At 30.9% G+C, this 12,194-nt stretch overlaps 1 protein-coding gene across 2 annotated transcripts in view; it reads right to left on the bottom strand.

The window, feature by feature from the left end:
• The window catches only part of LOC143065485 (GRIP1-associated protein 1-like), a 51,108-nt gene that overhangs the window by 17,253 nt on the left and 21,661 nt on the right, over nucleotides 1-12,194 (bottom strand). The window contains exons 13-23 of one of the 2 annotated variants that reach the window (XM_076239072.1): nucleotides 11,350-11,449; nucleotides 10,771-10,848; nucleotides 10,210-10,344; nucleotides 6,635-6,730; nucleotides 6,045-6,191; nucleotides 5,702-5,815; nucleotides 5,144-5,287; nucleotides 4,148-4,222; nucleotides 3,600-3,656; nucleotides 2,398-2,497; nucleotides 1,402-1,413 (exon numbers count right to left, since the gene is read on the bottom strand). In XM_076239072.1, the coding sequence (XP_076095187.1) occupies nucleotides 1,402-1,413; nucleotides 2,398-2,497; nucleotides 3,600-3,656; nucleotides 4,148-4,222; nucleotides 5,144-5,287; nucleotides 5,702-5,815; nucleotides 6,045-6,191; nucleotides 6,635-6,730; nucleotides 10,210-10,344; nucleotides 10,771-10,848; nucleotides 11,350-11,449 (1,058 nt within the window). The remainder of the gene's footprint in view (nucleotides 1-1,401; nucleotides 1,414-2,397; nucleotides 2,498-3,599; nucleotides 3,657-4,147; nucleotides 4,223-5,143; nucleotides 5,288-5,701; nucleotides 5,816-6,044; nucleotides 6,192-6,634; nucleotides 6,731-10,209; nucleotides 10,345-10,770; nucleotides 10,849-11,349; nucleotides 11,450-12,194) is intronic. The other variant, XM_076239079.1, reaches the window with a different exon arrangement.

The raw sequence follows: 12,194 nt of genomic DNA, 5'->3' as shown, positions 1-12,194 counted from the left end.
CAGTTGTTGCAGTTGTGGAATATCTATATTTTCCAATGGTACCATAATATTTCATATTTTTGGACTAGTCTTTAAAATTTGTATAAATAAAAAGGATACATAAATAATTCCCTGGTTCAAACCCTGTGGTTCTTAGCAATGCATTGTGTATCGGTTTCATAAAATTTAATTGAGTCAAACTCTGTCTGAGTGCAGAAACATAAACATTTGAATTTTTTTAAGTGATAAAGGGCATAACTCTAGGGCGAACTCTGTCTGCAAGTATTGCTTTCTTAGATTTGTATAGGAGTTTCATAAAATTTGGATGAGGAAAACATAAGTTAAAGTGCTGAAACAAAACTGGGATGCACAGAAAGATTGGAAGATGGACAAATGGAATAAAGGAAGTGCAGTCATGGGTAACACTTAATGCCCCCATGACTAATGCAGGGGTATAAAAATATTAATTTTGGTGTTTTACGCTTATCTTACATCAGTAAGAATAGAAGCTACTCATTCATCACTAAATGAAATTCTATAGAAACTTCTCATTAAAATTGAAACAAACTACATGGTGAAAGCAAGTACTTTTAGTTGCAGATAAGTTATACTGCTATTTTACCTGAACATTCCAAATTACTACTACAGGGCTGTTTAATTACCTTGACTACCTATGAATGTCGTGCATGGTTGGCCATTCCAAATTTTTATTTTCAAATTATTAGTAAAAGTATTCTTTACTACACAGACAAATTTTGTTCACGTGAATTTCATGTGAAATTGACATGAATTACAAGTGAATTTCATGTGAGCAAAACTTGGCTGTGTACACTATGTCCAGTCTGCAAATGCTGCACACAGGAGCACAAATCAATCACAGAGAAATCCAGGCTAAAAAGACCCATCAGAGCTGACAAGTCCTCTATCAAAGGATATTTCTAACAATATTTGAATACTGTAAATTCAGAAATTATTGCATGCATTTCTTATTGTGATTTTGTCATTTTAGACTTAAATGCGATTTTAATTTTTAAGATTTTGAGAAACATCCTGTTTAGCTCATATAAAATATTTCAAAATGTGAGTTTAAATAATTGCGTTTACAACTCTGTTGCATTTGTCGCAATAATAAAAACCTCTTTATAATAAATTTCTGAACTCAAAGTAGAACCTCTCATATAAAAGATGCATTTTACTACAACATTATTTTAAGGATAATTTCAGTGGAAATGGGATGCCTAAAACAATAGGATTTACTGTTTAAGATTAATACAAACATGCAAAAAGATACTGTCATTCCTATCAATAGTTAACAAATAAGACAAATCTATATACTGTAAATGTTATTCTAAATATGTACATGCAATGCTGGATATTTTATCTGAAGTTATATCGGAGAATAAGAGATGGTGTCAAATTTACCTGAGTAAGACCCTTTAACAATATGTATAAACATCAACTACATATATATTAATCGTTTGTGTACTGCAAATTCATAATTTTGTGTGCATTTGTCGTTATGATACAATGTAGTTGAACAATGGACAACTGTGAGATTAATAATTACAATTTAGGAAAATGATGCATACAATCAGAACTGTTAAAAATTTTTAAATTTTGCTTCACATATCAGATTGTGATTTTTGCAAGAATAAAAACATTGCATAAGTTCTATATTTACAGAATATAACTAACGATACCATAAAAAAACATGTTATACTGTACTGTAAAAGTATTAATTTATTGTATACTAATTCTTCTTTTTCTGTAGTACTAAAAATGATTAAAATAGTATCCTATAAATATATGACAATATATCCAATAAACTGTGCAAACCTGTTCTTAAAATTTAACAATAGCATGAAAATAAATATTGGTTATAAAGTTATAAATGGGATATCAAGGTGTATTGTACAGTGAAATTTGAATCACTTGTGTTATTTATAAAAAGAGCTGACCATTCTCCTCCCCACCCAAAATCTTTAAATCTTTACTGAGAATAGCCCTTACTAATCGAACTGTCCACCAATTAAGATTAAAGTCCTTCTATTAATACTGGAAACCCAAAAATCGTTTTTTATATAAAGTAAAGTAGGATGTGCACAATAAATTTAACATTATACAATGCAGATTGTGTAAAACCTCAGCTTAATCAGTGTATTGCTTTTCAAATTAATTTTCAATGCTTTTCATCTATGCAATTGATGAGGCTTCCAATCATTTTGAGATGAGAGTCAATGATGAGGCTTATGTAGACAAAACATGTGTTTAGCTAGTTTAATAAATCATGTGCCTGTTATCTTTGATGAGAGTTAAGTTCCAGATTTTGTATGGGGACACCATATTATTACTATTATAACCATGCTTCATTCTGATAAAATTTTAAAAAGAAGGATCTGATGTATTATGATATCATACTTTTGTTATGTTTTGTATCAGTTAGCACTTCCTGAAGTTTATCTTGTAATTTCTCTCCCCTTTTTCTCTCTGCATGTAACTGCCTTTTCAGATCTTTTAACTAAAACAAAAATATATAATTAAGAATAAATTAGTAGGTGGTTGTGGCAAAATATGCTTTCAACTAGCTGTCAGTACTGTGAATACTTTCAGATCTTCACTAAGTGTCCTTTTGTTTTGGGATGTATAGATACACTGCCATGTCCAGTCTGTTTTGATAGATGGCTTCTACTTAGTAGGGATGTAGGGATCTGATAAGTAAAGCCCTTTTCAACAGATCTTAATAGTTTGATCTTATGTTGTACTGTTACAACATTGTCCCATGTAAGATGGAGGGTTTGGCACCAACAAACAAGTCTGACCCAGCCACATTCTGTATGTGGCTGTCCAAAGTCAGGAGCCTGTAGTTCAGTGGTTGTTGTTGGTTCATGTTGCCATATTTGTTTTTTTGTGTATAAATATTTTTGTCATTAATTAGGCTGTATAATTCTCCTCAATTGATTTGTTATATTTGTCATTTCAAGGCCTTCTGACTATTGGGTATTGGTTTTTCTCATTGTTGAAGGCCTAACGGTTGCCTATAATTACTAACATCTGCTTCATTTGAACTTAAGATGATAGTTGTCTCATTGTCAATCATAACACATCTCCCTTTTGTTTTTCTTATATATATCCCCTAAAATCTATTTCATGACTATAAACATAACTCTAAACTAATATTAACTGAGGAATTAATTTGATCCTAAAAATGACCAAGAATTTGAGAATTTTCTTCTACTTTGAGTTAATGAGAATTTTTAACCAGAAAACAAGAATGTGTCCCTAGAACACAGATGCCCCAACCGCCCTATCATTTTCTATGTACGATGGAACGTGAAAAAAGAGTATTATCTCTATTTTGGCATTAAAATTAGGAAGATATCATAGGGAACATGTTTACTAAGTTTCAAGTTGATTGGACTTCAACTTCATCAAAAACTACCTTGACCAAAATCTTTAATCTAAAGCAGGACAGACAGACGGACGAATGATAAATGGGGCATAATAACAGTGTGTAAAGTTTGAATCTTTCCACTGTAATATAAAAAAAATTAAATCCATTTCGCTTACTGTAATTGGTAATGCAATAAATTATTTTTAACAGTTGACTTAATTTCACTTACTGTTTTTAAACCTTTCTTCTCATGAATTTTTTTCTCATCTACACCATCTTTTAATTCCTGCATATAAAATTTGAATTATACTGAACATTTATTTTATCAATTTTCAACCAAAAATTAAGGATCTATTACGAAACGATGTTGCATTGTTGGAACATGACTGGTCTAGACATTTTAATTGATCAAGATATCATTTACAGGAATTATAATACTGTCCAACTTCATAATCAGTGATGAAAGTCTCTTTTAATTATATATTAAAACACATACAGCAATGTGCTACAGAATAATTAGGATGGTCAATTAACTTTTCTGTGTGACAATTACTGTGGATAAAAAAAAATCATGGGTATCAATTTTGTTGGATTGCCAAAAAATTGCCTTTTTCTTAGATTTGTGATTTCCTGGTTTGGCCAAAGTCTGCATACAACCTGAGAGATAAATTTTATTTTGTTGCACATTTCAATATGTGGTTCCCCTGTACCCATTAAAACCATAAAAACTGGTATCCAATGAATTATAATGAGTCTACAGTACACAAACAACTTTACCTGTTTTAGCTTTTCAACTTTTTCTTTTTCATCATCTAGTTCTGTTTGAAGGGTCTTTTCTTTTTCAACATATTCCTGTAAAAACAGTGTTCCTTCATTAGGAAATGATGATTTTATAAGCACTTGATATTGAATTATATATATATATCTGTTGTGTTTTGTGCTAGTTTTAAATAGAAATATAATAATGTGCTGAACATACCCCCACTAGTAAACTAAAGAATCAGATAACAGGAAGTAGGAGGCTAAGATACCCAGAAACCTCACATATTACAACTCATCACTATGAATGCTGCTAACCCTTTTTTTCTGTTCAGTTGTACTTGAGAAATGTATGACATAAATTTCATTCAACTTATTAAAAAAAGCTGATGACCAAATATCAAGTCTTTTTATTCATTATTACTTGAGAATTTGAAATAAAATGCTAGCAGTGAATGCTATGCATTGCAGCTGTGGTACAAATTAACCAGTAAAATCAAACAAACAAAATTTTAAATCAATGTTTTCTTCCAATACAATTTTCCATCTGTTGCTTTAACATACACTTTAAAGTAGTGACAATAGTAGTTTGCCTATGTTTAAATGTCATCAATGAACTACAAATATACATTTCAGTTAAAAAATTGCAACTGAGGGAATTTCATAAACTCCAAAAGGAAAGTGACCAGGTATAACAATAGGTAAATGGTCTTCTTTTGTGCATGCATTACCTTAAAGCCATAGAAAAGAAATATCAGTAGTTGTCGTTTGTTGATTTGGTTCATAAGTGTTTCTCCTTTTTTTGTTTTATAGTTTAGACAATTAGTTTTTCTGTTTGAATGGTTTTACACTAGACATTTTGGAGGCCCTTTATAGCTTGCTGTTCAATGTGAGCCAAGTCTCTGTGTTGAAGACAGTACCTTGACCTATAATGGTTTACTTTACAAATAGTGACTCGGATCGAGAGTTGTCTCATTAGCACTCATACCACATCTTCCTCTATCTATATATTACCTCTATTTTGGAAGAATGATCGACTGCTGCACTTTCTTTCTCTGTCAGGTATTTTTCCTCTAAAGAAGATATTTCTTTATCATGTTTTAGGAGGATTTCTGTCATCTCTACCTCTCTCTCTTCTTTATACAAATTAAATTGATCCTGCAAAAAATATACATATGATCACACTGATAATTTTTTCTGTTTTTTTTTTTTTTGGCCTGTATCATATTTTGAATAAAGGATTTGATTTTCTAATCTGACTCAAAGAAAAAAACATAATTTGATTCAACTGGTCTAATAGATAGATATCTAAGATCAAAGTTATAAGAAACATATCAAAACTTTATTGGATTTGACTACTTCTAAAATACAGAGGATTGAAAATATTCAGCCTGCAGACTTGCTTTATGCAGCTTGTATTTTGTCTCCTTTCTTTATACTTTTTGCTATTTTTTTCAGGTTTATCAATATGTTAAATTTATTTTGTTCATGAATGCATTGTTTTTTTTATATTATACATTGTACTTTAACAAATATTTCTGTTCTACTGGTGAACATGCTTTAAGTTTATACCTCAGTTTCTTTCAACCTTCTTTCTAACCACCCTTTGGCTTCCTCTAAACTGCTGACCTGTATCTTTATCTCCTCAAACTGGGACTTCATCTTCTCTAACTCGGTTACTCTTTTCTGCAAAGTTACAAAATATCATTGTTATAACTGAAACATTCTTTAGCCATTTGCTTACACATTTGTTGTTGGCAGATCTTTGAAAGGCTCTGTTAAACTTATTCACAAATTTTCTAGATTTCTGATGAATTAGAGCTTGACACACTGTTACTTTCCTTGTTTGGTTGCTGCCTTATTTTCATTCATACACTATTTAATAATTCAAGACATCACAAATATAATAACATACATGTTCAGTATTGAGTTTTGTTTGTAGATTTCTGACTTCTGCTTCTTGTTCTTCCTCCATTAAACGTAACTTCTCCTGATGACTGGCGCTGTCTCTCTGGTACTTATTAGCTAACTCATCTAACATTGACTTTCTCTTTTCTGCAACCTAAATCATCAATAATTATTGCTAGACATTATTTCATTTACAAACCAACAAATACTTTTTGGAACAGAAATTTGGAATTGAAGCAGATAGAAAAGGTTTATTTTGGAAAAGAATTGGGCTAAAGACTGGTCATTGAAACAGGTAGATAGTCGGCACGGCAACAAATGCTTCTAAAACCAAACATTTACAGATTATCAACATCATACTTGCATTATTATGATTTGACATTATTCACGTCTTTCAACATGGCTTTAAATATTTAAATATACACAAAACCTTCAGAGTATATACCAACAGATGAAGTATTGACTAGGAAATGTAAAATCTACGTAATGTCACCATGCAAAATCCATAAAATATAATCCCCAATCATATGTTTGCTTCTTAAATGCTGTGTTCAACATGTTGCAGCAGTAAGATTTATCTTATTCTAATTTCCTTACCTTATTGACTTCTTGCCATTGTTGTATGTGTCCTTCTCTCTCTTGTTGTAAAGCATATAACTGGTCAAGAGTTTCCTGGTTGGCATTTTTAATGGCCTGTAATTAATGGTCAAAAGTAAAAACATTTTATTTTCCAAATTATATCATAATTTTTTATTCATTTATTTATTTCAAATGATTTTTAACTGTACTTATATTATATAAAGCCACTTTAGCCTTTCCATATATTTCCATAAAAAATTCTTAAGGGTTCTGTGGAACCCAGTGTTTCGCCTACTTTTCCTGTTAATCGCAGGCTCAACAAAAATGAGGAAAAAAATAAATAAAAATATTCCTCTTGATACTATCTTTTAATTGTAAAAAGCTTCTGTCCATGTTTAATAAAAATCCAGGATAGTTTATGAATCCAATAAATGTTTTAAAAAGAATCCAGAATAGTTTAAGAAAGTTTTACAATTTCAAAAACTTTAACCACAGAGTGAATATTTGTGAATGCCACTGAAGACGACGACAGAATGTAGAAATCGCTATGCCTCGTTTTTTTTTACTAAAGTCAAGGCTCAACAAAAATGTTAATAAATTTAGAAGAATGTCTCTTAGATATCACCCCAATATATAATTTATTTTCAAAATCTATTGTTTTATACAAATAGGGTTTTAGTCTGAGAAACCATAATTTAGATGCTGACCAGTAATTGTGTTTAATCTATAAGTTCATTCATTCAAATTTTTGAAATTCCTGCACATTGATGACGTTTCTTATCATAGGTTTTCCGTTCGATTTTCCATTCGACTTGACACCGTCGCACAGGTAAATCGTACAGCGTTCTGTTCACACGATACGATTTTCCATTCGATTTTCATCAGATTTGAACAAGTGCTTTTTTATATTTATTAACGCAGCAACTTCCTAAATAATCTTTATACGCAAGTATTATTTAGTTTAAACAAATATCATTAAGTTATTTATTGAAGGGTGATTTGTTAATGAATTTCCGAGGACTATTCCTAAATTCTCCAAAATATTTGTATCGTCTAGCCAGGTTTTTTTTTATGTATACCTGTAGCTTTTACTACTTTATCAGATATTTTGTATTTCTTAAATATTATTATCTTTAATACATATTGCACTACCATCTTAATTGAGACTACCATAGTGATCGTACTGGCCGTAATAAATGTTTCTTCGCAAACCTGTAATTTCCGATAAGACTAATAAGAGATAAAAGACCCAAGCTTGGCGAAATATTTAGCACAATAAAGAGTGTAGTATGTGTTATAAGGTTATACCCCAGTCCCACTAGGCCACGATCGCACTACGATCTGTGAAAAAAATGCAAATTTTGATAATCGTAGTGCGATCGTGTAGATCGCAGTAAGGTCGTATCATGGTCGTGGTGAGGTCTTTAAGATCGTGAAGAGCGTGGCCAACTTTGAACATGTTCAAAACAATCGTGGTGCGGTCGTGTCGAAATCAGGTCGTAGTAGAAGCGTAGTGAGAGCGCACTAAGATCGTAGTAAGATCGCAAAGGTCGCTGTACAATCGTAGCGAGAGCGTAGCGAAAGCGTGATTCTATTCCGAGAGATTAATATTTATCTCTTTTAAAAGTTAGAATTAAATGCATTAACTGTATCCAAATCCTTACTGTGTCCCCACTTTTTGTTTCAACACTTGCTAAATTGTACTGCAATTTCGCGGGCATCATCTAGTGTATGCTTATATCATCCAGCTAGCGACGTTCTATCAATGTATTCTATAATCTTTATATTTGGAAAAATGGAACAAAACATCTGTTATTCAATTTTTAATAACTGAATTTAAGTATGGCCGTTGCAATTTGGGTACTCCTCATTACGAAATCCTGGATCGTTTGGAGGTCTGTTCAGACCAATTTTTCTTTAATTCAATATGGATCAATATGGATTCAAAATCAAAGTTTTATGTATTGTCGATACAAAGTAAACAAAAGTGACACAAGCTCGACATTTTTTTTTCAAAATTCAAAATTAAATTGGTAACAGAAAGGAAACTTTTGTCGAAATAATAAAAAAAAACGTAGGTGAAAATTTTTTCAAAATAGGTGCAATTTATACTATTGTAACTATGTATATTGTTTTGGTGAATTATTTGTAAAAAAAAATAATGATAATACATTGTATTAATCAATTCATTATGAGCTCTTTTATTTGGGAATAAAACATCCTCTTTTAAACGCTTTGTCGATTACCACTGTGCCTGAAGTGAAATATTTATAAATAGATATCAGAATGCGGACGTGATAGAAAGCCTAAATTAGAACATTGTCTAGTCTAGAAGAAAGCCAGGAAGGAAATAAGTTGAGTTAAAAGTGAATTTAATACTTAAGATTTGCATCATATACGGCTTGCACATTCAATGCACGGAACTTAATCTTCCTTATTTTTTTTATAATTCTTGAACAGGCAAAATCATCCAATGCCCCTCCTCTTGACTTTGGAAGTGCTAAGGGATGTATTGCATTTACTAGCACTTGTCGCCCTATTAACGTCATGTAAGTCCGCCAGTTCTTATCATTTATAGGAACCACATCCCCTTTTCGTAACTTGGTCTAACCATAGTCCCCCAGTCAAGTACACAATAATATAGCAGTAGTAAGTTTATATTCCAGGATTTACCAATTATTCATAATCATTAATTATGACGGAGCCGGCTTTGTGAAACGGCTTGAAAACGTAAGATTTATTAACGATGGTTGTCACTATAGATCTTATGACACGTAGACTTCCGAAGGCTTTGTAAAACGGTGGCCAGGTTTATGAACAAAAGATGACTATGTTTCCTTTACGAATTAAAAACGTTTAGAATGATGCGAAAATCGGAATATTGTCGATTAAATTTATATAAGCTTGATTTTTTTCAATCGACTGATCGATTTGGCGTTCACACGGTCCGATTCCACTCAAAAAGTCGAATGAAAATAGCGTACGTTTCAATTTCCAAACGACGTTTCGACTTGACATTCGACTTCAGATTTTAGTGTTCACACGATACGATTTTAGTCGAAAGCAGGTGCACAGGTAAAAATCGAATGAAAATCGAATGGAAAATCGTATCGTGTGAATGCACCTTTAGATTTTTCTTTCATTTTCTCAAACATTATTTTTGAGCTTCTCTATTGTATGAATTTATCTTTGAATTTATACTTGAAAAAACGAAAACATCAAACACATTTTGACTGGAATTTAGAATTAAATTATAAGAAATGACTGTTATATTTTTTCTGTCTATGAAGAAATAACATAAAAAATGTGGTGCACACAGAATAACGCGCATAGCGGGTTATTTATCAGTGTGCACCACATTTTTTATGTTATTTCAAATAGACAGAAAAAATATAACAGTCATTTCTTATAATTTAATCCTAAATTCCATTAAACCGTAGAAAACCATGAAAAACTTTGATGACATCACGGTCATACGACTTAATTATGTCTATGGGCTGATAACAAAATAACATCAGCCAATCAGAAGAAGCGTTACATCCGAAATTAAATTATATTACTTTATCGTCAATTTAAATTTACATTAAACAAACCTGTAACTGAGTAACAAGATCACCCTTCTCTAATAACAGCTTGAGATTTTGGTTCCTGAGTTCCTCTAATTGCTGTTCATATTTTGTAGAACATTCTTTAACTTTCTGACTATTTACAATGTCAGATGCATCAATCTAAATTACAAGTATAATATCAATAATTAAATGTTAATCATAGAAAGCTTACCTCTGTGAAAACTGTTAAATAATTACAAACTTGTATTCTTCACATTTTTCACAGGGTATTGCTTTTCACTTTCTACTTTTTAATGTTGGCGTAAAATCTCATAAATTTGCCACAAGGTTTAAGAACAGATTATGAAATTTAAATTGTCTGAAGAAAGATGGATGAATGACAGACATAAAGTGGGCCAAGAAATCTAAAACAGGAAATAGGAAACTGTGAATACCCAATATTGGGAAACAACTAACTTCAAATTTTTTGGTTATTGTGAACTTGATTTTTCATAAGCCATAAAGACAAATTAGTTTGATATCTCAATTATTTTTCAGAAAATAAAACAATGGAAGAATTTAAACAGTGAAAAAGTGTAAACAAACCTGTTGTTGTAGAGTTTGTAGTTTACTTTGCAAATGTTTGACATTCTGGTCTGATGATTCATTTCTTTCTTCTAATGACTGAAAACACAATTACATGTTTTTCATACAAGTTTTCCTAGTTGTTGGACATTGTCATACTATACTAGTCTAGCATAAAACCAAAGTATATGTCCTAATCATATTTTCATTTCAAAAGAAATAGAAATTTGTAGAAAAACTGGAATTATTATCGTGAGTTTTGCTTTTATATAAAAAATAGCAAATCTAAAAAATTATTGAACCCTATACAAGTCCATGGTAAAAAACTATTTCTAGGAGACTAAACTGTCAATCGAAATTTCTGTCATTTCTTTGTTGGTACTGTATTTCATACTAACACCTCTCATAGGAAAAGACAGCTTTCTACATTCTACAAGTTCACACCAATATTTCTGTAGGTCTCTTTACACAAAGTATAAGCAATGTTTGAATGAAATGATACTTTCATTGATAAAAATCTTTAATCTCCTGTACAATGTTCTTCAGTTGTGATTTTCAATTGAAGATTTTAATGAAAGAGATATTAGACTGTTAACTTGCCTGTTTACTTCTTTGTACTTCTTGCTGCAGTTTATTTATTTGGTCAGTATAATATATTTTGTCCCTGTCTCTGCTTGATTGGGATTCTTCTAGTTTTTGGCTATAAATGAAATATTAATGATTACTCAAAAAAAATATTTTTTTATGGGGGGGGGGGGGGGTTCTGAACAAATAACTCATGTTTTCCCCCAAATAAAACCTTTTTTTCAAAAGTTCTCAATAAGAACTTTTAAATCAATGTTTAAGATTGTGGAAAATTAGAAATAAAGAACAAAAAACTTCATATTCTTTCTTCATGCAATAAAAAAATTACTGCTATTGTGTTTGTAAACATATACAAGATATGAACAAAAAAATGAACAGGCTCACATACCCCACAACCCACACCATAAATATTGAAAACATACAATCCCTCTCATAAAAATAGACATTTAGATATTTTTAGAAGTTGACTTCCAAAAATGATTCCCAGTTTGGTATCAAAGTCATCTGTAGCTTTTCTCAGTGAAAAAATAGTTCCAAATTGGCAAGAATCAGTTAAAATGTGATGATAAACAAAACTTTGATACAGACCGCTTTTGTAATTTCCATAAAGTCCACTCAAAATTTTAATTTTAATTTTAAAAATTGTTAGGAGAAAATAATCTTCCACTTCATCTTAGTCTATTCTCAAAGCCTAATTTTTCATAATTAAAATCTCTGCAAGTTACACACTTTTAATACATTGTGGAAGTGTTGGTAGTGATGTTTTATTTTCATCCATCGTAGCAAATGTTCCCATGACAATGTTTAAGCAATGCTTAAAATTATTCAAAACTTTTCATTACAAAACTTTTATACATTCC

This window comes from Mytilus galloprovincialis, chromosome 1 (assembly GCF_965363235.1).
Source record: "Mytilus galloprovincialis chromosome 1, xbMytGall1.hap1.1, whole genome shotgun sequence".
NCBI classification, from domain to species: Eukaryota; Metazoa; Mollusca; class Bivalvia; order Mytilida; family Mytilidae; genus Mytilus; species Mytilus galloprovincialis.
This window is presented reverse-complemented; position numbering and strand designations above follow the sequence as displayed.